The following is a 26,085-nucleotide window of genomic DNA, read 5'->3' as shown; positions in this document are numbered from 1 at the left end:
GCCCTGCCTGCGTTTGCCTGGACCTGCATCTTCCACTCGGTCCCAGCCTTTCCCAGCAGCACAGGGGCACAGGGTGATGGGGAAACACCTGGCTGCCCAAATGCAGGGAGTTTCTGTCTTATTTAGGATTTTTTTAATATATATTTATTATTGCCCTTCCATAAGAAAGCACCACCCTCGTTGGCCACGTAACACCAGCCAGAAGGATGCTTCTCAGGATGGAGCAAGCCAAAGCTCTGGTGTCCCCCTGCCATGGATGAGGGAGGATTTTGGAGCCTCCTCCCAGTTTGCACATGATTTTCTCCAATGACCAAGCCCACAGTGCCCAGCTTGGGACCTGCAATTCATCCCAGCAGGGTTATTCCGCAGCACAGCGAGTCTCCATGCATCAGTCCGAGCAGGGGTACAGATGAATGGCAGGCATCAATTTCTCTAAGGATAAAGGCTTTATTTATTAAAATAATAACTCTATGTTTTTTCCTTTGTGAGGCAGAAAACCTGCAGAGCTGTATGTGGTGTGACGTGGGTTCCAACCAATCAGATGGATCAGTAACACGGATGAAATACACTGAATATTTTCCTTTGTGGCTCCAAGGGCTCAGACGTGAAGCGGTTGCTGCTCCACGGCCCCGTCAGGTGCAGCATCCAGGTCCTGCTCCTCCAGCTCGCGGGTGAGGTCAATGAACATCTGTAACGTGCCACAGTAGAAACGACCCCATTATTGTCAGGGACTGATGGTACCTACACTTGTCACCGGTTGTTCCTTCTTTTTCTACAGGCAGGATCTAATCCGTAACTTCTACATCAACATACCTGTTGCAAGGTGTGCAATGACAAGCTGTACTCCTCAAGCCCGAAATTCTGTTTAGCTGCGGAGGGATGGAGAAGGCATCCTTAAAAAACAAATCTATAGGAATGACTTCAAAGCAATCGACATACTTAATTGGTTGTTTCCTTTTACCTGCTTCTAGCTTGGAGAAAGACTGGGACAGAGGTAGCACATCTTCTGTTGGTATCTTGTAGATCAGCAGATGAGTCGTCCTGAAAAAAATAGTTAAAAAATTAAGTAATCATTTCGTGACTCAACATTAAGGTTTTGGGGTGCTTGTAGGGTTATTGTCCTCCCAGGTAAGTAACTGAGCGAGGTCAGGAGGAGCAGCAGAGGATCCCAGCACGAGCTGGGCTGGGTGAGCAGCTCTTGGGTTCTGACCTTTCTTGCCAAGCCGCGCGGGGGAAGAGGCGCAGGATTTCGGCGTGGAGAGCATCGCTGTGCTCCGCGTCCCTCATCTTGACTTCCAGGCGGTAACTCGTGCCAATCTTACTCTTCAGATCCTCAAGGGAACCAATGTACCTGCAGGGGAGGGAAAACTGTGCTCAAATCACCATGAGCAGCAAACAAAGCAGCAGATACACATCCTCTTATTCATCGGCTGCTTGTACTGTGGTGCTAAAAGCACCTGACTGCTCACAAAAATGATATTCGGGACACACTTGGGACAAACCAAACCAGCATTTGCTGTTAGATGAAGAAAAGAGGAGAGAAGAAGAAAGGAAGAAGAAAGAAAGAATGAAGAAGAAGGAAGGAGAAAGGAGAAAAAAAAATAAACAAACCAGAAAAAAATGAAAACAGAAAGCTCAGAAAGCAACAGAAAATAGGAAAAATATTAAAAAACAAAAAAAGAAAAAAAAAAGAAAAAAAAGCCAGGAAAAAAGAAACATAGCCCCTCAAAAAATAGAAAAAAGAAAGTAGAAAAATAAAAAATAAAATTTAAAAAAGGAAAAAAAAAAGGAAAAAGGGAGAAAAAGGAAAAGGGAAAAAAAAGGAAAAGGGAAAAAAGGAAAAGGGAAAAGAAATGGAAAAGGGAAAAGGGAAAAGAAAAGGAAAAGGGGAAAAAAGGAAAAAGGAAAAAGGGGGAAAAAGGGGGAAAAAGAAAAAAAGGGGAAAGAAAAAAAGGGAAAGAAAAAAGGGGAAAGAAAAAAGGGGAAGAAAAAAGGGGAAAGAAAAAAGGGGAAAGAAAAAAGGGGAAAGAAAAAAGGGGAAAGAAAAAAGGGGAAAGAAAAAAGGGGAAAGAAAAAAGGGGAAAGAAAAAAGGGAAAAGAAAAAAGGGAAAAGAAAAAAGGGAAAAGAAAAAAGGGAAAAGAAAAAGGGAGAAAAGGAAAAGGAAAAAAGGAAAAAGAAAAGAGAAAGAAAAAAGAAAAAAGGAAAAAAAAGAAAAAGGAAAGAAAAAAGAAAGAGAAAAAAAGAAAAAAAAGAAAATAAAAGAACAAAACCCCAAGCCCCAGACTGAAAATCAGGTGGCATCCCGGTGGGTGATGCAACCCTGGTGCCCACCGTAGCTGCCCGGCCACCAGGATGGCCACCCGGTCACAGATCGCCGCCGCCTCCTCCAGGTACTGCGTGCACAGGACGGCCGCCCGCTCCCGGCCCCGCACGGCCCTCCGGATCACCCGCCTGCAACAGCGATGCCACAGTTACTGCCCAGGGACAGCCAAGGAGAATCTCCTCCCCAAAAACCACCAAAATGGTACAGTTATTAAAATCTGGACGACTATTTCAGTTATCTCGCTTGAAGCTGATGTGGAGGTACCAATGCCACGTTGCAATTTATCACGTCAGCATCCCTCCAAATTTTACGCTTTCAGCGTTAGCTGTTGATGAAAAACTAGAGCAAGCATTAGGTCTGAGTGATGAAAAGGAAGAACCACCTCTACTTCTTTTCTCATGCTCTGAAGAAAATGGGAAATTTTGCCTTTTGTACCAAACTCCTGGGTTCAGATGGAGTTTGTGCCATTTTAAGATTACACCTGATGGTCACCAAGAGCCTATTGTCTGCTGAGTAAGGAATTTAGTGAGTGGTACCCAACCCCCTGCCCATTAGGAAAAAGAGAAAATACAGATGTATCTGCCACTGGGGCAGAAGTTCATTGCATGCTCAATGGTTACTACAATTGTAAGGGTAAGATCTGCCCTGTTAAATCTGTTTATACGTCTCTGTGCTGCTCACCACATTTGGCGCTGCCCTTTGGGGTCCATGCCCACCGATGGCTCATCCCAAACCATCACCGTCGGGTCGCCCAGGACGCTCAGCGCAAAAGACAACTGAAATGGGAAAGAGAAATGAAGTCGTGTTAGGGATGCTTCTACTTCACCTGCAAGTTGTCCTGCTACAGCTTCATCCCTGGGAATCTTTTAGAACCTAAATCTCTGATTCCAAAATACACGAAATAGAGATTAAAAACCCCACCTCAGATGTTCTTATTTAACATTTTAATCTCCAAAAATCAGCTTTCCTCAAAACCCCCAAGCCTGCCAAAGATCTGAAAGTGGTTTTCCTTCCCATTTACTGGCACGTGGTGGCGCATGAAGGGATTGAGCTACACCAATTGTAAATCCAATTTGTGGTTAACATTTATTAAACACACAATGCAGGAGAGTAGGGAAAGAGCAGAGGGGTAGGTCCTGCCAGGCTGGATTCTAAAGCTATTGATTAAAGAAGTAAAATCCTGCCTGAACCCACTCAGCTATATCTGCCCCTGTGGTACAAGGAAGTATTATAACTCCCTTCCAACCAAAAGGATCTTCCATGATGAAACTGAATTTGCAGAGACTTCTATTAGACTTGAATTGTAGGCTTTGCCTTCCAAGAAGGGAGTTTCTACTTTGTGAAACATTAAAGTAAAATGTTTACAACATTAAGGACCATATTCTGCTCTCACTGACACCAGGTCAAGGAACCCAACACATCCTCAAGCTTGAAGGAAGGTTTTCTGTGCACCACGTTGAAGGAAGAACGAGCAGGATTTGCTCAAGCTACCACGTACCTTCCTGGCTTCTCCAGCAGATAACCTCCTGGCTGGGGTTTCTAGGTGCTTCTGGAGATCCACTGCTCTTGCTAAGCTGTGGGAAATGGAAAGAAAAGTATTGAAATGACCACTTCTGTTTGCTAACACTGCGGTGAGGGGTGCTGAGGAACCAGGGACTGACATACACATTCTGGAGGACAATGCATCACCTTGGGTTACTTGGTAATTTTACACCTCAGGAAAATTTGCTCAAATGGTAAACTGAGAAATTTTTGCAGAAACTCAAAACTGTAAACACAGCTAATGAGTGAAGTTAATTACTCGTGTAATTGGCCACGTACTGGAGCAAGTTTATATTTTTTTCTGAAGTTTTCTAGATAAACTAGAGTTTAAAATCATCATAGACAAGAGACCGAGAACAACATAAAGCAGCAGATCTCATCAGAAGGAGATCCAATCTCTCCAAGGTAAAGAGGCATTGAAGGTGCTGTCTCTTCATCACACTAGCCTGGTTTGTTAGCAGAAAAACCCTTCCCTGTCCTAAAGCTAAAATCATAGATTCACAGGAGGGTTTGGGTTGAAGGGACCTTCCCAGCTCCCCCAGTGCCACCCCGGCCATGAGCAGGGACATCTTCACCAGCTCAGGTTGCTCAGAGCCCCGTCCAGCCTGGCCTGGGATGTCTCCAGGGATGGTTCATCCACCACCTCTCTGGGCAACCTGGGCCAGGCTCTCACCACCCTCAGGGTCAACAATTCCTTCCTCATGTCCCGCATGAATCTCCCCTCTATGGTTTAAAACCATGACCCCTTAACCTATTGCAACAGACCCTGCTAAAAAGTCTGTCCCCGGGTTTCATTTGGCTCCATACCAGCTGGTGATAACAGCTCTGTCCTCTCTGCTCATCCCTCTCACGGCAGCGTAGGTCTCCAGGTGCTGCTGCACCGTCAGGTCTGGCCAGAGCGGGTCCCGCTGGGGGCAGCAGCCCAGGGACCCCGGGGAGGGGACATCTGCATCCCGGCCCGCCAGCACCACCTGCACAAACACACCCCCGCAGGTGCTCTCTTATTTTGGGGGGAATCAATGAACCCCTTGGAAACACAGTTGTGTTTTCTCCTGGGTTGTGAGGAACCTCATTAGCACATGGGAAATTTCAGCATCACTGGAATTATCATCTCCATCTACCACGGCTCCTGTTCACCTCAACCCAGGGAAGGGCTTCTACAAAGCCAAACGCTGTTTGCTACCGTAAAACTTGGTTAATACTACCAACACGAGGCTATCTTTTCCCAGTAATATTTTTCTATTTTAAACATTCAGTCCCAGATCTGTAACAGCAATGGTATTTCCCCTCCCCTACTGCATGTCATTAATCATCCTGCACATAATTAAATGATGGATTGTTACTGGCCCAACCCTGTTCACATTCTTTTTCAATTTCCTGGTTTTGCAAGACTGTTTATGAAGAGTGTTTTGATTTTTTTTTTTTTAAGATGTCAACATTTCTTACAAGGCTTGTGAAATTTCACCATGGGTTTTGGATACACACCGAAGATTTGGTGTAGCTCAAACCCTTAAATCTGTAACACTGATTTTGATGAAAACTAGAACGTGCTTTGAGTAAATCAACACTTTCTTCTTACTTCTGAAAATATCCGGGGTTGCACGTACATAAATTCCCTGAGTTAAGGGCTGCTCTGCCAGCTTGCCTTTTCACACCCTTCATTTATAAAGGCATCGAGATCAACCCCCAAACGCTCCAAAGGAATCACCTACCTCCCCAGCAGTCACCGTTATGTCTCCAGAAATCATATTTATAGTTGTGCTTTTCCCAGCTCCGTTGGGTCCTAACAAGCCTAATACTTCTCCTGGAAAAAATATGCAAGAACTGTTAATACTAATTATTTGTAGTAAGACCTTTTTCCCTGTGTGCACCATAAGAAAGTACAGTAGGAGGGGTTGTTCATTAACTTATCCCAATAAATTCAAACCATACACGGAGGACCTCAGATGCATGGGGTCTGGTTGCACACAAGAAAGTTCTAGCAAAAATACGGTCTCCAAATGTCACCTGCACAATAGATTTTGGTCATTTATAGGGGGTGCAGCAAAATACTTGAACCTTTTTTAACACTAAAAGAGAGGTTTCTGATAGCAACTTTCTTCTTTTTCTTAAAGGTGCAACAGCCTTTCTTATCGTCGTATTCCTTGTGCAAACCGTTGACCATGATAACTGGCTCCTGTGAAGAGAAGAAGTGGGAAATAAAAGCTCTCCTCTCATCCCATGAGACAGCTCATATGTTCTTACTATAGAGTATGTGTCTTTACAGAGAAAACTTATAAATTAAAATCCAGGAAACAGAGCGACAGGATAAAAATAAAAAGGAAAACAAGCAGAATTGGAATAAAAAATTGGTGCCAGCTAAACCCCCTCTTAGTGCCCAGGGGACCGTGGGCTGAATGGCGAGAGGTGCGCTTGGATTTCCCATTAGTAATTAATAGGTGCATGAGCTAAGAAGGCAGAAACAGCCCGAAGATGGAGAAGAAGCCAGAAGGCTGGATTCACCTCCTGGTGCTGCAGCGAGGCCATCGCGCTCCGCACCCGCTCCCGCTCCGCCTGCACCTCAGGGGGCTCCTCCCCGGGGGGGTCCCTGTTCTGCCGAGCGACCGCTCTCCTCTGCTGGATCCTGCCAGAGAGACGGGGTCACCGGGAATCACTTCCAAAAACAGGCTTGGATTTGCAAGTTTGTTCCCAGGGCAGCGCCAACGCAGCACCGCGCAGAATAAGGGGTAACGGGTTCAAACTGGAACACATGAGGTTCCGCTTAAATTTGAGAAGAACGTGAGGGTGGCAGAGCCTGGCCCAGGCTGCCCAGGGAGGTTGTGGAGTCTCTTTCTCTGCAGACATTCAAACCCACCTGGACCCCTTCCTGTGGAACCTCAGCTGGGTGTTCCTGCTCCATGGGGGGATTGCACTGGATGAGCTTTCCAGGTCCCTTCAACCCCTGACACTCTGGGATTCTGTGACTCTGTGTATTTATTGGAATTCAGGGAGCTGTTCCACAGAGTTTTTGCTCAAATATTAGTTCATGGGGAAAAAAAAATCTCACTGGCACGCATGAAAAAATAAAGGTCAGCTTCAGCTTCTCTTTCATTGATAAGTATTGACCGTTCCCCTGCTCAACACACGCCAGTGATCTGTTCAAGGAGAATTAAAATACACGGGTGGGTTTTCAAAGCTATTTGGGCATCTAACTCCTAGCTGAGCCACATTTGTTAATGTTCGACAATTTAATCTATTTTACAAATCTTCTCCCACGTGACTCAGGCACAAGCTGGCGGTGACAGAGAAGCAGAGAGCAGGCAGAAAATGACCCAGCCTGATGGAGCTTTAGGGGAGATCTCCATCCTGCAGAGAGCAATAGTGACACGTTTGAAGAGGAGTGAAAATGTTTGATTTCAATTTGTAACTATTAATTTAACCAGCTGTAGTGAAACATCCTGAAACCTCGGCTGTGAAGCTTAATTAAAAAGAAAAAAAAGCACTTATATCACATTTGTTATTCTCTCTAGGACGTTGTAGTTCAACCGACCTTCTATTGCGACACACTGGATGGGAATTTGCCTCCAGACACATTCAGGGAAACTCCAGTAAGTAAATCAGAAACTGTAATGACCCAAAGGAATTAAAAAATCCCTCCTTTCATTCTCAGTTTCCTCCTCTCCAGATAAACTGGTTAAAACTAAAAAGTACAAGCTTTATCCAGGCTTTGCAAAGTAGTTTTGAGTCCCCATCTCCTCCTGCTGTTGGGGGCGGGCAGGAGGGTCCTGGCAGCATCCAACCCACCCCATGGACCGGGATAACGTGTCTGGCACAGCACCCTGGTACCCGGCACACACCTGAAGATGGGATCGAGTCTCGTCACCGCTTCTCCAGATCTCAGCGCCAGACAGCGCAGGAGAAAAGCAAAGATCACACACTGGATGTAAGGCTGAACGAAAAGCAAAAAGCAGGTTAGGTTTGTGTGGAGACAAGGCAACAACACGATTCATTTTAATTATAAGGGGATGCAGGGACCTATCTCATTGACTTCAGCTATTGAAAAGATAGTCATATAGGTCCAAAAGGGAAAGAAGTTAAATTGATGTTTCACACACATTTCCATCTCAGATGTAGATCATTTGCAAAAACCTTGACTTCATGTTACAGGTTTAGCTCAGATAATCTGTACCCCAATGGGCTCAGTGAAGCAACGGCAGGAGCAGAGACCTTTCTTTTGTAGAAGCACTATTAATAATACATATATAGAATATGCATATAATAATTAATAATATCTCTGCCTTACACATGAGCTCCACTTAATCCCCCAACCATGTTTAAACACCCAGAGTCACATGAGACATGAGCCCATGATTAACTTAGACATATGAATAGCTCCCCTGCTAATATTTAACATGAAACTTCAACCACATCGCCCATACTTTAAGAAGAGTTATACAAGCCCAGTGCAAGTCCATCATATTAGAACACTCATCCTTTCTAAAACAACCAGCAAATCGCTCCTTACTGCAAAGGCAGATACGAAGATTTCACTCCATCTCTCAAAAAATCCTGCAAAGTAGAGTGGGAAATTCTGCAAGAAAAAACATCAGTTGATTAGAAAAGTTCCTTAGCTTCGTGTGCCTTGGGACTGGAGCAAGTGTGGGATGTAGGGATGCTGTTTTTCTTCAGGGTAGGATAAAGGAGCTTTGATCTGTACTTATTTTTGGGGTTCATACTGTCTTAAAGAGCTGCGGCTTCTTTGGCTACAGCTGATCCAGAGGTGCCTCAAATCAGCCGGGTTAGACTGACCTTTTCCATCATGACTTCCCTCTCCCCAGTCCTGCCAGCTCACTCCATCCCTCCACTCCACCGCCTTCCCCTCCCATGCTACCCCAGCTGCCAAAATACAGGCGCTGGAACAGCTCTTTGTAACTAAACAAACCAAAAATATCCCAGTCAAAGGGCTAACAAGTCAAATCTTGGCCACTTCTCTCACTCCCCAGCCTGGACCTTTTCTTCTCCTGTTGTCTTCTCTCACTCTGTCTTTTTAACACTTGGCATTTTGAGAAAAGGAATTTGGAAAGCACCTCTTGCTTTTCCAGTTTGCACCATTAGGACCATTGCTGAATTTAGCGGGACACGTTTACTCACATGTACAGCAAAGATCAACCAGGCCAGCGGTGCAAACACAGGAATCAAAGTAGAGAAGGTGAAGTAAGTTGCGGTGTGTATGTTACTGACCATAAAGACAATGCTGTTCACCTGGAATAAACCAGAGAAAGTATTTCAAATATTAATGTATTGTTGCTAAAAAATAGGTTATTTGTCACTGACTTGGGCTATTCTGCTAAATATCAGTATATATGAAGTGAAACCTCAAGTGGCAAGATGTGTAAGTCCAACACGTCAGAGTGAAGATCCACTTCACTTACCAGAATGAAGATGAAAGACCAAATGTAACGGTTGCTTCGTCCCATGCGAAATTTGAAGGCAATTAAGTACACAAAAAGGATGACAGATACCCCATAACCAACGAGGCAAATGATCTAGAGAAAGAGACTGATGTCAGTGCCATTCATCCAGATGGATGCGGATATATGAAAACCTGCCTGGAGCAGCCCATTTTGATTAAAATATTTAATGCAAAAAAACTCAGAGCAGAAAGAGGGAGGGGGATTTCTGGCTGCCTCTTTTCCCGCACACAAAATGCTCACCAGGGGTGGCACGGTCCAGGGCTCCAAGGGAAAGATGGGGTTGAAGAGCAGGATGACCCCGAACATGAGGCACATCAGGGTCCAGAAGAGCGGGACGTCCACCAGTGCCTGCCCACACCAGTATGCCGAGGGGTAGAGCCCCGCCAGCCGCAACTGGGAGCGAGCCTGGAGCTGGGAAAGCCAACGGGAAAAGGGAGGTGAGGCAGCAGAGCCCAAAACATCATTATTCTCCTCGTCCTTCTCCATTAACTTCACTCCTTCCTGCCCTGGCTGAGCTTTCCTCTCCCTTTTGAACACTTTCAATTCTTTCTTAGTTCTACTGTTGTTCAAAAACACCTCAAAAACCTTTATTAACACCCTAATTATTCTGAGTCCAAGTTGATTCCTTCAGATGCAGAATAATGTGCTTTGGTACAACGTTGTGCTCGTGTTGATGCACTTCTTCTGGCATCCTACCTAGAAATGCTGGCCAGCCCACCGGCACATGACATGCTGTCCAGAGACATTACGTTTGCCTTCACTTCTTGCATAAGACCATTTTCGGGGTATGCTTTTTACCTTGTAATCCTCCATGCCGCTCATTGCGAAGTGAGGAGGCAAACCAGCAGCCACAGTTAGCACATAGGTGAGAGAGAAAGTAAAAAGACTTTCCTTTGTATATGGGCTTCCTGTCTGTGGAAGAGAAATTCGGACTCATCAATAACCAGCAGCTGCCCAGTAAATATCTGGGCAGCTTGATGCTCGTAGGCAGGTGAGCAATGACACTTATGGTAAATAATTTGTCTTTAAGAATAAAAACCGAGGCAGTTAACAAAAGCATTCAGTACCTTTAAATCTGCAAAAAGTATTTGCATTACTGTAAATTGCTGAGACCAGAGATCATCTTTTTGATGCTGATCCTTGCCAAACGCCTGCTGAAGCGAGGTAGGGTTTGCAAGTATTACTGGTGTATTCCTATGTTGCCACATATCAGGAGCTTAAATGTCTTATGGCACTGAAACCCCACAAAGGTCTCAAACACTGCAGAAGAAATTCCCATTAAATAGCCCTGATATTGACTGCAGAGGAATGTCCCAGCAACTGGACCACTGACCCCAACCCTTGGAGGTTGCTCACCCAACCAAGTCTCCAACCTGCCCAGTCCCTATCACTTCAGGACAGCTATTTCCATTAATTTTCACTAAGAAAAGGAGGACACTCACTTTGTAAAAGGGATCGCTCCAAACGCGGATCCGCGTGGTGGAGTTGAAGAGCCTGAGGAAGGTGTTGCTGAGAATGTTCATGAGCACGGGGGGGCAGTTGATGGGTTCGATGCTGCACAGGACTGTGTAGCGGTAGCTCTGAAGGTGTACAAGCAAAAGATATCACCTTTGTACCCATGAGAAACGCAAGGAGGAGCTGAGCTCAGTGACGGATTTATGAGAATTTATGAGAATTTCGTGAGATTGCAATGAGAAATGCGATCGGACAGTTTTATTGAAGAGAGGCAGCACAAAGACCTGGAAGGGTGGTAGCAGGTACCACAAAAAAATAAAGATCAATAAAGACAATATTTTCTGGAGAAAAGCACAAAAAACTTGCATTGATGATTTTCTGTAAAAATCACTCTAGAAAATCATTCAGTGAAAAGAATAAAATATAATCTCGGTTTCCCACAAACAGGGTTACTGATATTTAATATGTCAAATAAATATTCTCCCTTTTGCTGGTGTGGGTGTTTCTCTGTGTCCCATTTAAACACATTTCAGAAAGTCCAATTGACATATAGGATGAAATAAGGAAAAACCTCTCACTCGCCTTGCCTTCCAGGGATATTTTTATAGCTCCATTATGTCGTGGAATGCTTGTGACATTTTTCTCAAAACTTATTTCTGGGTTTATGTTTTGAGCCTTCAAAGCAGCAATGAAATCCTCAATTTCTGATTCTGAAATCAAGTCAAGAACAGAAATTAGAATAACTACATTTTTTTCTTTAAATATAGTTTCTTATAGACAAGTTCCCATTTGCAAAGCAGAAGGATGTTAAAAAATAAATTTAAAATCTAAACAAATTAAAATTGCCTCTATTTTTTCTATTTTAACTAAACTGGTTAAACACGTTTCCATAATTTGTTTATTGCATTTTTTTTTTTAAATTTGCCCAATTCATATCTCTTTTAAATGTCTGTCAGTTATCAGCACTAAGATTGGATTTGCTTTTGGTCAAGAGAAAATGCTTTTAAAAGCCACAAATACATAAAGGAATGTAAAGAAAGAGTAAGGCAAGGTTGGTCTATCAGTTCTAAGAGGACTCAGAGTGGTGCAGAAAGCAAATCAACATCGTATGTTCTTCTTCACCTGTATCATTGAAAATGAGAAGATTTGTTGACTTATTTTGAATTTTCTCTTTGGTGGGAAGGAAATATGGGCTAGCCGAGATTTCCCAGTTGCCAGAGTCATTCCACAGTTTAGTTTCAACGAAAATCATAAGAAGTGGAAGGATAAACATTCCAAAGAACAGCAATCTAGATGGAAAAACAGACCGTAAGTGCATCCAGGGGAACTCCACGTTTAACCAATTCTGTGATTTCTTTTGAGAAAGGGAAAAGCCATTCAGAGCTCCAGCACTAAATTCTGTCATTACCAGTGTTTTTAATTATTTCCCACCTAATTCTCAGCTTCGAAACATCACCACTAGTATTTGAACCTTCCCTCAGTCACTCAAGGGAACGACTGAACCCTTTGGAAGGCACCAACCCAGCACAAGGAGAGAGCTCCTACACTTACATGGACGCGAGGAACTTTCCTTCGTGCTTCAGTTTTAAGAAGCGAATTCTCATCATGGCACAGACTTGTTGCCTCCAAAGTGCCATCCCAGTCACTGCTGTGCTCCCCAGTTCTGAAAATCCCAGGAGGCTCTGGTCCCTCCCATCGAGGTCTACGTCTTCTGCTTGTTCACCAAGAGAAACAACATTATCCACAAAGAGCTTTCAAAGGACTTGTTTAAGTGCAAAAAAAACAACAAGGACCTTCTGTTCTGATTAGAGGAATGCTTCCATTTTTAGCCAGCAAAGAAATAAAGGCAGAGAACAGGGGCCATAATTTACACAGAACATAATTCACATTGGTGAATTCAGACTGGGTGAAGCTGGGTTTGTATGGCAACCCACCCAATGTCTTCACTGGCCTTGTGAAATGCCTCCTGGCTACTTTATCTCCTGGTCAGGGCAGTGTACCCTTCAAAAGAAAATGCCATTCCAACATGAGCCTTAATTCATGTGCTTAAAAGAGAGTGTTGAGACCGAGCCATCTGGACTTCTTCAAGAAGATAACCTTAATTAAAGGAAAGCAATTCCTGATCTACCAAAACCTACCCAAATTCAATTTTAACAGAAACTAATTAGATATTAATTAAAACATACGTATATATGGAATCTTAACTGCACCACACTTGCAAATGGGAGTCAAAGTTTTACCTTCATGACCAATGGCTTCCTTGCCCTCCAGCTTCAGGAAAACATCTTCCAGGGTTGTCCTGTTAACTTCATAACTAACAACTCCCTGCAGAAGACTGCTCTCAAGATGGCTGAAGAGATCTGCACGACAGAAACAGCCAGATCCAGCTTAGTGACCAAGGCTAGTGTTGAGTAGAAGCATTCACATCATTAATTTCCACCACTTAAAAGCCACAGTAAAATTATTGCGCTCTTTAGTGGTGAGTAGAAAATTCAGATTTCTTTATTACCACAGGCCTTCCTGGTGGGAAAATGTCATCCTGAAACCAGAGGAGGCTCAGTGGATTTTAGTTTGTTGATTAGTTGGTGGATTCATTTGCACTATTGATATTAGGATGTCCATTACAGGCTGACGTTTATGCAGCTCTGGGCTCCCTAATCCCATGCAGTAGGGGCAAGGGAATATATTTATTCCCTTCACAGCAACTTTCTCCTTTACAAGCCTGACAAAATGACAGGCTTTTCTTACCTGGGAAGCTGTTGGTGTTTTCCAGAGGTAACGTGTAACACAGCTCGTCCCCCTTCTGTCTTTTGAGCACGGCATTGGGGATGTACTGTCTGACCAGGGACGAGGTGAGCTCAGGGTCACACAGGTCATTTATGCGCATCCTGTTTGTATTAAAAAGCAATTGCTATAGTATTAAATGAGAGAAAAAAATGCATGCATCATCCATTTAAAACACAAAGCCAGCAGTTGTTCTTCAAGCTGTAGGGAAACCTCCAAAACTGGGCAGCATTTTAGTGGGAATTTGTATAGATGTCTGCAGTGCCCCTGGTTTTGCCATGCGTGCAAGAAATAGTTGAGGTTATGAATAATGATCCTGGCCAATACTGCTAAACCAAGAACACAGAAATTAAAATCCAAAGGAACACAACTTTACATTAATGCCTTTGTACATCACTCTGGCACCAGAGCAGATGGAAATCACAATTCTCCTTACTCTGGTCCCCTTTTGGCTGCGAAGGAGGTTGCAAAGTCATTTTAGCTACATGTGCAGAGCTCTCAAGATTGAATTCCAAAGAAAAGCGGCTCGCTGTCCAAAGAACGATATTTTTGGCAGCCTCAAACTCTTCTAAAACGACTTGTCAAGATTTCTATTACGCTATATTGAAAATCTGTAGAGACACAGACTCTACAAGAAAATACATCAACTTGAAGCTTTTCATAAGAAGAGTGATGACCAAAAAGAAAAGGATTTACCTTAAGTGATAGCCAATTCCCCATTTTCTCTTCAAGTACAGAGATGAGCCAACACACTGTAATCTCCCATTTGACAGAAAAGCTTTCCGATCTAAGGAGGTAGGAATACAAAGGATTTAGGGGGATTTACAACAGTGCGGTAGACTGACCTCACTCTGCTCCCTCTGAACTCAACAGACACTTTTATAATGAAATTGAGAGGAGAAAAACCAGGCCAGGGCTGAAGGGTTTTTTCTTGTTGAACTGCTGCCTTTCTCCTAAGCAGTGAGGTTAGTCTTTTAATTACATATTCTTACAGGCCTTTGGAAAAAATCCCATGCAGCCCAGAAGCAATAAGGAAGTAGGAAAGATAGTAATTAAAACAATATCACTAATTTGTGTGGGTGCTGCTATTGGTACAGTCAGATAATCTTCACCCTGGAGCACGAGCAAGGTTTTGGAAGGACATGTCAGTCCAGTTTTAGCCTTTGCTCAGCCTGGGCTGGGTGGTCTCCAGCAGACAAAATGTGTCCAGCAAGCACAGATTGCATCAGGGCAGGACCCATCCGTGGGCTCTGCAATGGGAAAAACCTGATTTTCAAAGTGTAGGTCAACCATGGTGTGAGAATTTGGGCTCACCAGCATGAACATCGGCCTCCTCCATGGACTGGGTGGTGAAGAGCGTCACACGTCCAGCCTGACGTTCCTTCAGAAGGTTCCACACGTGGTGCCTGGAGCAGGGATCCAACCCAACTGTTGGCTCATCCAAAAGCAACACCTGCAAAGGCGAACAAGGTCAGATCTCCTCATGTCCCAGCCAGTATTTCCATGCTTACATCATTTCACTTCATGCTTTTCCTAATCTCACTCTAAGAATAAAACACATCCTCAAATAGAAGCCTTTTTATTGCTTTTTCTCCTATTACAATATTATTTATTACCCTTCTCATTTAAAATACAGTTCTCATTAACCCAGATTCCTTGATACTTCCAGCAGCCAAGTGAATTAGTAGGTCAGCAGACTTGGAGTGCCTGGGGAAAAGTACCAATGTCTGTGTGCCAAATCAAAATGCAAACCTTGTGCTAAAGCGGCACACAGTGTGTGTATGTAAATATGACCGATACCTACCTGGGGATTCCCTAAAATTGCAATTCCAAGAGACAATTTTCTTTTTTGTCCCCCACTTAGAGTATTGGCGCAGACATCCTGGAGGTCGGTGAGGTCCAACATGACGAGAACTTTCTGCACCTTGGCAACATAAAAAGACAAGAGCCAGATTTCCAAAGTGCTGGTCATCTTGTAAATTATCCGTGATTACACAGAATACAAGAGAATATAACTTCAAGATTTAAAACTTATCTACTTTAAATGGCTTTGATTAGAGACAAGTACTGCAAATCTGAATTGTAACTTCTATGACACGAGGATAAGAAAGAATTGAAAAAAAACAACTTCTAGATTAGGATTGTTTGATTTCCACAGACCAAGATGCTGGTGATAACTCTTTATAAAAGAAAGCACAAAGTGTCTGAGATGGTGTAAAACAGAGTCCAGACACACACATACCAACCTCTTGCGCTACTTCCTTCCATGGAATCCCCTTGATGTGAGCAAATGTTCTCAGGTTTTCCTTCACCGTTAAGAGTTCAAAATGCAAATTAAATTGGGGGCAAAACCCAACCAGTGCCTGAATTCCTTCCATATCCTCTACGTCAGAGACTTTGTAGTTGTAGATCGTTGCAGAACCTGCACACGGGAACGAATGAAACATGGTTGCTCAAAGCTCTGTCCAACCTGGCCTTGGACACTTCTCTGGGCAGCCTGTTCCATGTCTCACCACCCTCATGGGGAACCACTTCTTCCTTATATGTAATCTAAACCTCCCATCTTTCATTTTAAAGTCAACATCCTTTGTGCTATCACTACAGGTCCAACATCTTACCTGCTGATGGACTGGAAAAGCCACCGAGCACATTTAAGAGAGTAGTTTTTCCAGATCCACTGTGACCAAGTAGTGCGGTGATCTGTCCTTCGTATATATTTAGGGACACACCTAGAACAGAAATACAGTGCATCCAGCATATTTCAAAAGAGTTTGGGCTCGTATCTAGTGAAAAATGAAATTAAAAGAATTCCCAAACTTCTCTTACCTCTTAGACCTTCAGTTAACTTGTCCTTCTTGTATATTTTTGTAACATTGTTTAATCTAAAGGAAAGGTAAACAAGCCATTACTATGTAATCTCAGTTTTGTCGTGTTGCTTTTGCCTCAAAATAAACTTTGAAAACTTTTGGAAGGATATTTCTCAGCCTCCTCAGACTGGTCCTGCTCACTACCATGAGCAGAGTAATTCCATCTGAAGGAATTGCTTTATGTAATTCATTTCTTGTCCACTTTAAATAACCAATATACTTTTCTAAAAGATGCTTAAAAGGTTTTAAAGTCAAACTCAATGAACATGTAGTGAATGAAGTGGGAGGCCCTAGGGAACGAGATAACACATGGTTATATAATTAAAAGCTCTGACCTAGCTATTATTTTAGCAGATTTATATTTGCTTTTTAGTAATAAGTAATGGGCAGCAACAGCAATGGGCCAAACTAGCCATGTAAGGATTTAAATAACATTATTTGATATTATTTTGTATGTTAGACGGCTCAGTATAACATTCACAAGTGCAATACAGCTATGCTCTCAAATACAATGCGTGGTGTTATATTTTTTCACACATACAGGAGTTTTTACCTGATCGCTTCTTTCCCGTGGAAGTCAGGAGGCATCGGCTCGGTGTTGTTGCTGAGGATGGGACCGTGGCTGCCTGTCCTGCCAGCTCCTATCCCCACGTACTTGCTCCGGGGCTTGAACCAGTACGATGGGCTCAGGAAGAAAAAGGGCGGATATGCTACTCCGTACTTGCCTAACGGAGCAAACAAAGGTGGCAAAACATCAAGCAAAAACTGCCAGGTGTCAACTCAACTTTGATAAACGCCGTGTCCAGCCACCTTGCCCTCCACAGCTGCAGAATAGAGGCTTTGGCGGCATGAAAGGATTGGTAAGTTCTGCAAAGTTATCCGCTCATCCAGATCCATAAATGCAGGTGGGGAACAATCACAGCAAAGACCTCATCGATCACCTCTTTGGTCCAGAAGTTAGAGGAAAATCAGGTCAAGTCCTACAGCATATTTTTAAACCCAGCGGTCATGGCTGCTGGAGCGGATGTAAAGCACCTCAGTGCCTCGCAGCAGGATTTAATGCTCTTTTTGAAGCCTGTTTTTGAGGCAGGGCCAGATGAGGTAGCTACATGTATCAGTTTCTGGGAAAACAGGATTCTTCCCAATCATTTTTTCCCAAGTAATACAGCAAATCCAATTTTGAGCCCCTCGCATAACACGACACGGCTCATCGCTGTGAAGATGCTGTTCCCCAACCTGACCAGCTCACCACCAGGACATCTTTTTTAATGCTCCACACAGATGATGGTTTTCTCAGCTCTATCCCACTGCTTCTTTGGCACCTTTCCTCCTATGATGGGAGGGGATTATAGAAGAAAAAAGCAAAGGAATTTGTACTCTTTCGCTCACATTTCTACTCACCAGGCAACACCTTATCAAAGTAGATGGCCAACAGCAAGTACAAGACGCTGTCAAGGGTCAAGATGATGTATAGGTTAAGGAAAGGGTACAATTCTGGTGTAGAGTCTGGTCCATATTTGTGTAATGTTAGCATCTGGAAGGAAAAAAGCAAGAAGGCACAAGTCAGATGCAACACTTCCTTTAGGCAGTAACACTATGTGTGAGCCACTGCTGTGTCATCACGATCATTTTCACCAGAAACCGAGGCCCACCCGTGATCATGACACTGTTTCCAAGCAGGACAACAATTTCTTATAACCACAAATATCAGAAGTGCTTCTGTAAGCTGAATTCAAAATCGTGAAGAAGAGGCGACTACGTCAGAAAAGTGATGCACACAGAATGTGCTTGGGCAGCACTTCAAGACCTTGCGTTTCTTGCAGATCTTGGTACCCACCGGACACATCCCACTGCTGCAATAATTTTCCAGAGATTGAAATCTATTGTATATACAGAGCTGTTAAAATTTGTGATGCAGTTGAGATCCAACTATATTTGTTACGAATTATCGTGTACTTCTTGGAGTCAAGGTTTCTTTTTACAAAGCACCCAGGGCAGAGAGGCATGATTGGGTCCTTATGACAATGCAAATCATGTACAGTAGCTACTGTTATCTGGCTTTATTTTGGACATACCTTGGAGATGCCAGCTGTGAAGGCAAAAGGACTGAAAAGATTAAAAATCCATTCCAAAGACCGTGGTACTTTTTCAAACAGCGTCAAAATGCCCAGGAGTCCAAAGATGATGTGAAGGACGAATCCCACAAAAGCAGCAATTTTTGGCTGCTTTACCAATGAGCTGAGCATGAAAAAGAAGTGAATCTGCAGCAGAGAAAATGAGTAATTAGCAGGATGCATTTCTGCTGGTGATTAAGGAAAAGAAAAATCCAGAAAACAACATTAGAGGCCCAGCTGAGTTTCAGTTGTCCCCTATGGATGCACATGGCACATCACAAGGTGTCATTTAGCAGACAGCTCTGATATTTAGGGCAGGTCTATAAAGGCAGTCAGACCAGAATCTCCCAAAATGTAATAGGAGTGACATATTAGCCTACAAATTACAATAAATCCCAGTAGAGTTTTTGTTACTTTCTCATATGACTCCCAGCCCTAGGGTACTCTGCAGCCTTTGAGTTTTAGCTGTTTTGATTAGGAAATGGACATAATCATGCATTGTTTAAGAACACAAAAGCAAACTTACAGATGCTATGCCGTAAAAGAAATAAAATAAAAATTCTTTGAAAACATTGTGGTCATGGATGACTTCTTCATTCTTGATAACTGCCAGCAGACTCGCCGTTATTGCCACATACACGGTGTACGGCAAGCTCCAGGATAACCTACAAATGAACATGCAGCTATTTTTGCCTCTGACAGAGCCAATAAAAGACACGCTCTTTTTCATTCAAATACTTTGTAATTCCAAATACCCTTCCTTTTACAGTTTCCAGGCTGCAAAGGTGCAAATATCACTGTCTTGCATCTATATCTCTGCAGGTGCAGCAATGCCAGCAAAGAGCCACGGGGCACCCAAGCAGAGGCTCTGCAGCCTGGATCATTTATTCTTCTGTTTTTCCTAACAATATTGCAAGCTAGTACACATCTTCTGTCCATAAAACAGTATAAATGCTGTGGTTACACACTTCATTTCTATGAGACTCACCAGAACGAGATGTCGTGCAAACCCATTGCTCTCATTAGCACCTTGAGCTTCTTTTTCTCTTTTATAACTTTCACGGATAAAAAGTACATGAACGGGGAGAAGCACAGCATAGTGTACATAATGAACCAAACATAATCCCGTTTATACACGAGTCTGACTGAGGGCGATTCCAGGCGAATGCCGCTAATTGACTTCATCTCCTCCCAGACAGAATGGTTTGTTTTCACCTAAAGAAAAGAAAAGGGCCATCCTTAGTTTGATTTTCGGTAATGAAACAGCCGACATCAGAACAAACAGGTTTTCATAAGCATTGAAATCACTACTTTGTCACTAACAATGCTAAATCTGTAAGTGGCAAAAATCCTCAATATTTAGTGTATTTTTGTATAGCTCTGTAACAAACACTAACTCTACCTTGAGGCATGAAATTATCTATCCGTCTTCTAACTTTTGGGCTACAATATGTATTTACAAAGTTACTGATCGCAGAATATGAACTGTGGGAGGGTTTTGTTTGGTTGGTTTTCAGTTGTTTTTTTAAGTTCACAGATAACTCCAGAAAAAACAGAAACCATATTTTCCATCAGGATCATACTTACTTGTATGATTGCTGCATCGATGCTGGACTGCACTGGTAGGAAACCATTATACCAGTACGAAGGAACTTTGCAGTAAATTGATGAATAATCGTAGCAGACATCTGTGGGAAAGAAATAAAAAAGATAATTTGATCTATATATTTCCATATGTGTATATAAATGCTTATGTATAAAGTGTGGGCTTCAAGATGTATTTGACCTAAGAGTCAGGAAATCAAGATTTGGTTTTACTCAGTCATTTTCCTGGAACAGCCGTTTTCCTCCAAGGATAATGTGGTATTGGGTGGTGGCTTTGGCCACCCCTTGTCCTATTGCTATAAAGTCTGTCCCCATCTTCCTTACAGGCCCCTTTTCAATACTGAAAGGCTTGTGTAGAAGTCTCCATCACTTCCATTTTCCAAGACTAGTTCTTAGCAAAATACTTCTTTTTTTTCTCCTTGTCAATGATGAACACTTGATAATATGCTTACTTTTTGGTTTGGATAGTTTTCTCTGGCTTTTATTTCCTCCTAAGTGAAAACCCCTCAAATTCTGAATGGTATCTTTCTTGAAGCATATAGCAAATACAGCCTGGATGCCCCCAGGGTGGCATGGTAGTACAGAGACCCATCTAAGCATGTTTTAATGTAAAATCAAGTCCTCTGATTTGTTTTATTTTGTTACCCATGTCTCCATAGGCATCATTTGGAGATACCACACTGTAGCCTTGAAATCTCAGACAGTAGGAGAAGTCATCCTTAAAAACAACACCAATAATTTCTTCCTGCAAAAATCCTGTCACTTCCAGTTCTTCCTCATTGTCCACCTCTTCTATTGTTACACCTGCCACCAAAAAAAAAAGGAAAGAAAAAAATCATGACAGCTGAACCATTGGTTCATCATGCAACAACATGAAAACGTGCACCCTCAAAAATCCTGTTGTCCAAATCCCTTTCTCCACCCACCACAATGAAGACCAAGGTGCCCACAGTGCCGGGATACGTTCAGGCACTGCAATTACAAGGATTTTAGAGCAGCTTTACCTGCCATTACAGAATCCGAAGCCACTTTGCTCATTATTTTCCTGGTGGTGTTTGTTACAGGTGTGTATGCCAGGGTAACTCCCTTGGAGCTAAAGGCAGGAGCATCTAATCGGCCAAGGAACCTGTAAGGTACTTCTTGCCGTGGGTAGCTGCCTATCGTAATTGTTGACAGTAGTGTTATCAAGAGAAAAGCCGCCGATGTAATCCATTCCTAGATGAAAAGAAGGAAATGTGAAGGTGAGGGGCAGCATGGTGACTTGGAGGTTGGGTGGGATGGAAAGTGTCCTCAAGGACCTCCATCCAGCTCCTCCGGCCATGAATGCCTTCTGTCTGTCCATGAGGAAGAGCTGTTTCACAGGTGGAGTAACTTGAAAACATGAGGAATGTTCCAAGTGAAAACCATATTTTCTTAGTACCAGAGCCAACGAGGTCTGCTGATAATTTCACACCCGTAGTCGTGAATCGGACATTGCGTTCTTCTCCACAGCGCGGAAACGGGATCGACAACCAAAAGCAACAAACCAGCTTTGTAACAAGCCCTTATTGTGCCGTGATGTTGTAGTGTCACGGGATGAAGTGTAACCGTTGGCATTTTCCAGAGAACCACATTTTCTTGTACATCACCCCATATAAAAACAACGCAGTGTAAAGTACTTCGTAGCAGAAATCCTGAATTCCCTTTGGAAGAACAGACACTTGCCTGAAAACTTTGTGTCTTCGTCCTCCACACCAATAGAATATTTTTCCATAGAAGAGCAAGGGTTTGCTGGAATATTTTTGAGGCTTTCTTGACTATCCCCTGCATTTTCCCATCTAGGATGAGAAAGAAAATAACATCATTTTAGAATAAAAGAGATCACTGGGAGTTAATATATTTACTCGAGTAAACACCACTTCAGAGGAAGACAATAACATGCCAAAGGTTAAAAGTTTTTCTTCATTTTCTTCATTTTATTTATTCAAAACATCTAAAATATACCTGACCTGCAGCAGCTCAAGTCCAGCAGCTCTGGTTGATGTTGCGCATACAGCTGAGCCTTGGGGAGAACATTTCTTGTAGTGAATTTACGTCTTGTCTTAGACACGTGGTTTGTTGGCAAAACGCCGCCCATCTGCTCTAGATATTGTAACCAGACCCTAAACCATCCCTGTTATGTACGTGCCTTCTCCCCACATGGTCTACAGAGGAAGGTGTTCAGATGCTAAAAGTAGCCTAAAATAGGTGCTTCCAATGTCTCCCTTCAGCAGGTTGGTAAGAGACTATTTTGTCATATTTTCACCCAATTACAACTCTAGTGTAGTTAGAGGAGGGCAGCATTAAAACACCAATGTGCTTCTTTATATCCTCCTAAATACCGAACAGGGAGTGTTTATTGGGGGATATTTTTACGGGGAATATTTATTTCAGCTCCAGGTTCATCATGTGGCCGAGCAGCAAATATCCCGTGCAAGAACAGCAGCAGCTTCCGAGCTGACTGGTTCCACGACCTTCCCAGAAGGAGAGCAGGGAGGGAACCTCAGAACATGTTTTTGTATTTTAATCTTTTAAACCAGCTGAAACCGAAAAAAAAAAAATCAAAGTAACCTCAAACGCATCGTGCTCTTTTCCCCTTGGACATCGCTTCCTGATTTCACGGATCGGACAGCTGGAGTTAATCAAGGGTTCTACTACTTTGTTCCCTTCATTGTTTGTTTTTGGAAGAACTAAATATTTGCGTGCTCCAGGGGCGAAGGATCCAGGATCCCTGTGTACCCTCTGTTAGCACAAGGTTTATCTCCCTGGTGCTTTCCCTGCCTGGAGCTTCCTCCGGCTCTTCCCCACCGCAGCGACCATGGAGGTTAAAGGCGATTAGGAAGGGATTTCTAGGAAGTGCTACTTTTTAAATCCAGGTCTCTATTTCAGTTGTTTTGAACCCAACGCTGCAGCCCAGGATGTTGGGGCAGTAAACAAAGCTTCACACTGGAGCACTTGGATAACATGGAAAACATGATGGTCTTGTAAAAACTGCACTGAATCTCTACAGATGTAACAAACACCTCATTTAAAAAGAAAGGAAGGAGCAAATCTAGGACTTTTAAAAACATTTCAATTAAATTTCTATTGGTTCTAATCTTACTTTTGCCTTTGGAGGAAGAAGCAAGTAAGCCTGGAAACTGACACATGAAGTCAGAAAGTCAAACAAATGACGCTCCCTATAAATGTCAGGCAAACCTCATCAGGAAGAATTTCAATTTGAATTAGCTATCAAAAGACACAAAACAGAAGCAGGAGAGATGCCTCTGCAAGACCTGAAGTTCAACACCGCAGATTCAGAAGACAAAACCAAACATCAGAAACGCATTTGGAGGCAATGGCGTTTGAGAAGCCTTCAGCCAGTTAAGAGCATCACTTGTAAAATGGGATGTCTATGGAGGAATTTCCCTCCTGAGGGTCCAGTAAATGCACCCAAACCTCTTGCTCTCCAGGAACACACTTGTCAGGCGCTGTAGTAACTTTTCTCGGGACCCTGTGTTGTCCTGGGAAGGTGTGTCTCATATAATCACCTCATTTATTTACCATCTCGGGGATTTCCTATTGGGCATCTCCTCAGGCTGTCTTTACCTCCTGATAAATATGAGACAGATCTGACTCTTTAACACAAAGTGTCCAAAACAGGTTATTTTATTTCCTATTCTCAACTCAAACACTACAGCCCTAAGCCTGCCCTGTATCAAAGTTCAACACCTTAATTCATACAGAGAGGTGAAATTTGGGGGTCTGTGTTTTCAGAAGCGTTTCTTGGTGCTAGCAATGCCAGAGGAGGGGGAGCCAAGGGAGGGATCGTTACTTGGGAGGACCCAGCGCTCAACCTGTGGCTCTTTGCCTGGAGTCCAATACATCAGTCGCACGAATCAGAGTTTGTGCACACCCAGGAAAGCAGAATACTTTTGCTCCTTTGCCTCTTAAACATTTTGATGCAAAGCTCAAAGTCTGCCAGAGAACAGAGCTGGGAAGTGCAGCTCTTATGCATTCAGCATAACACTGAATACAGGAAAATAATAATCACCAAACACAACCCCTGCATAAAAACACCTTAGGGATAATTTTCCCCTTAACAAAAGAGAAATACAAAACTCCTTACCTGATGATGTGTTTTCTGTTGGAAATCTGTCTCCTCCAGCCCCGAGGTGTCTGGGCTCTTTATCCCTCTGTGGTGCGGGATGGGGTTGGGGGCGGTGGGACAGTCCCATGGCCATGGCCAGGCCCCCCCTGCCTGACGTCAGAGCTCAGTCCCCACGCTGCAAACACTCCCAGCAACCCAGTCAGCGAGCAAAATACTTCCAACCAGCTGCCCTTGCAGACATTCACGCTGTATTTTGCAGTATTTAACACGTCACGTGCATCGCGTGGAATAGAACAGCAAAGCAACCTCGTCCCTGCCCGAGCCTCTCTGGGGGGAACACTTTTCTCCCCATCTTGCTCAGAGCCTGAGTCAGCAAATGCTGCTTCCTCTGCAGATGCGAATCCTGCATCCGAGCACCAACAGGATCTTTATGTCTTGTTTTCTTTTCCCCTTTGTTTTTAGTAATTTTTTTTTTAGTTTTTCACTCCTTTTAATCGCTTTCCCAGCAGCTGCCACACAGCTGGAATTAAGATGGAGTTTTCTCTTTTTCTTTCTTTACTTTTATTTTTAAATAGCTTTCCAATGGATCTGCGTTCAAAACAGGGAGGTGAGGAAATCAGATAAGCCAGGAAACCCAAATGAGCTGGAAGGGCGTACAGCCGCATGGTAATTCAAGGAGTTAAAGGAATTCGACTGTCCGGGAACTTCAACAACTTGAGGACTCTGCATCTGATTTGCAGAGCTGAGTGAAAACACAAAAGCTGTCCGGTTGTTGCTTAATAAAAGGCTGTAGCTCTTCTGCAGCTGTCGATTTACTCATTTTCCAGGAATGAGCTCATTTTGGAGAGGAGCAGAATGTTTTCCTGCATCACTTCCCCTTGGGCAACAAGCGAGGAATGGGGAAGGCTACTCGTAACTGCAAAATAAAGCACATCTGAGAGGCACTTCACTGAAAAACACTACTTTCCTGACATGTACCCTGTGCCATACTATGCTGACAGCACCTGGCACAGCGTGGAGCCCTCGTGTGTCCGCACGTTACCTACAGAAAATGCATTTTAACAGAAAAAATGACACCTGTTCTGAGTGTTCTTGGGGTTTCCCGCCCTGTGCACTGGGTGCTGAAGTGGGACCCAAGCCCAATGCAGCATGTTGGGCTTCATTGAAAAGCAGCCAGAGAGCACACGGCAGCTCAAAATATCATTAATTAGACCCCCGAGCAGTTGCTCCATAGGATTTCTGAGGAGGGGACTCACAGCAGCCCTTACGTGCACCAGGATGGGGACAGAGATGGGGACGGAGCAGCATCCGCCAAGGGGGACACTCCAAGAAACGTATTCATGAAAAAGGAGAACTGAAAGCTCCAGGAAACTCTTATCAAGAAATTCAGCATGCTGAACTAGGGACTTTCTGAATATCTATTAAAAGAAGCATGTAAAAAAGTATATAAAAAACTATAATAAAATGGCATGCTGCCCTAACACACTGTTAGAGAAAAACCAGAATGAAAACCTGGAAACTTTCACCAAGTTCAGATATATTTCTTTGGGGTTATTTTCTTCCCTACAGGGGGGTTCAGGGAGCACAAACCCCTTTTGTTTTCCCAGGTCCTTCTCCAGCCCCAGCCCACCCCGTCGCCAGCAGCGTTTCGCTGCCCCTCGCCCCAGCCCAGCGCCCATCCAGCCACCCAGCGAGCTCGGCCGGGGCAGGGATCCAACCAGAAAAATGAAACATTTATTTCAGCGGGGTTCGTTTTCAAGTGGACGAACATGATTCATCCCTGCAGATGCTCCACACCGTGTGCCAGGAGCGTGCAGCTGCTGCCAGGTCACT

At 43.5% G+C, this 26,085-nt stretch overlaps 1 protein-coding gene across 2 annotated transcripts; it reads right to left on the bottom strand.

Moving 5' to 3' along the window:
- Positions 1-418: 418 nt before the first annotated feature.
- On the bottom strand, positions 419-26,056 carry LOC136109561 (ATP-binding cassette sub-family A member 10-like). 2 transcript variants are annotated; one of them, XM_065852340.2, is made up of 39 exons: positions 24,271-26,056; positions 21,849-21,961; positions 21,149-21,359; positions 20,790-20,948; positions 20,127-20,227; positions 19,528-19,754; positions 19,066-19,204; positions 18,501-18,686; positions 17,827-17,959; positions 16,979-17,150; positions 16,385-16,440; positions 16,177-16,287; positions 15,805-15,980; positions 15,363-15,482; positions 14,873-15,011; positions 14,255-14,345; positions 13,523-13,662; positions 13,015-13,134; positions 12,326-12,488; positions 11,897-12,063; positions 11,357-11,484; positions 10,762-10,899; positions 10,118-10,231; positions 9,560-9,730; positions 9,278-9,391; positions 8,997-9,107; positions 8,371-8,436; positions 7,703-7,794; positions 6,369-6,489; positions 5,925-6,042; positions 5,579-5,670; positions 4,674-4,837; positions 3,823-3,898; positions 3,006-3,100; positions 2,333-2,452; positions 1,211-1,351; positions 962-1,041; positions 814-869; positions 419-688 (listed from the first exon to the last, which is right to left on the bottom strand). In XM_065852340.2, exons 1-39 carry the CDS (start codon positions 24,383-24,385, stop codon positions 599-601), a joined length of 4,926 nt encoding a protein of 1,641 aa, XP_065708412.1. In that variant the 5' UTR covers positions 24,386-26,056; the 3' UTR covers positions 419-598. The 2 variants fall into 2 exon arrangements, with proteins under 2 accessions (XP_065708412.1, XP_065708413.1); XM_065852341.2 differs by having other exon boundaries at positions 12,326-12,485.
- Positions 26,057-26,085: the final 29 nt, after the last annotated feature.

Source organism: Patagioenas fasciata, chromosome 18, assembly GCF_037038585.1.
Source record: "Patagioenas fasciata isolate bPatFas1 chromosome 18, bPatFas1.hap1, whole genome shotgun sequence".
Taxonomy (NCBI): Eukaryota; Metazoa; Chordata; class Aves; order Columbiformes; family Columbidae; genus Patagioenas; species Patagioenas fasciata.
The sequence above is the reverse complement of the archived record's forward strand: the minus strand, read 5'-3'. Positions and strand labels throughout refer to the sequence as shown.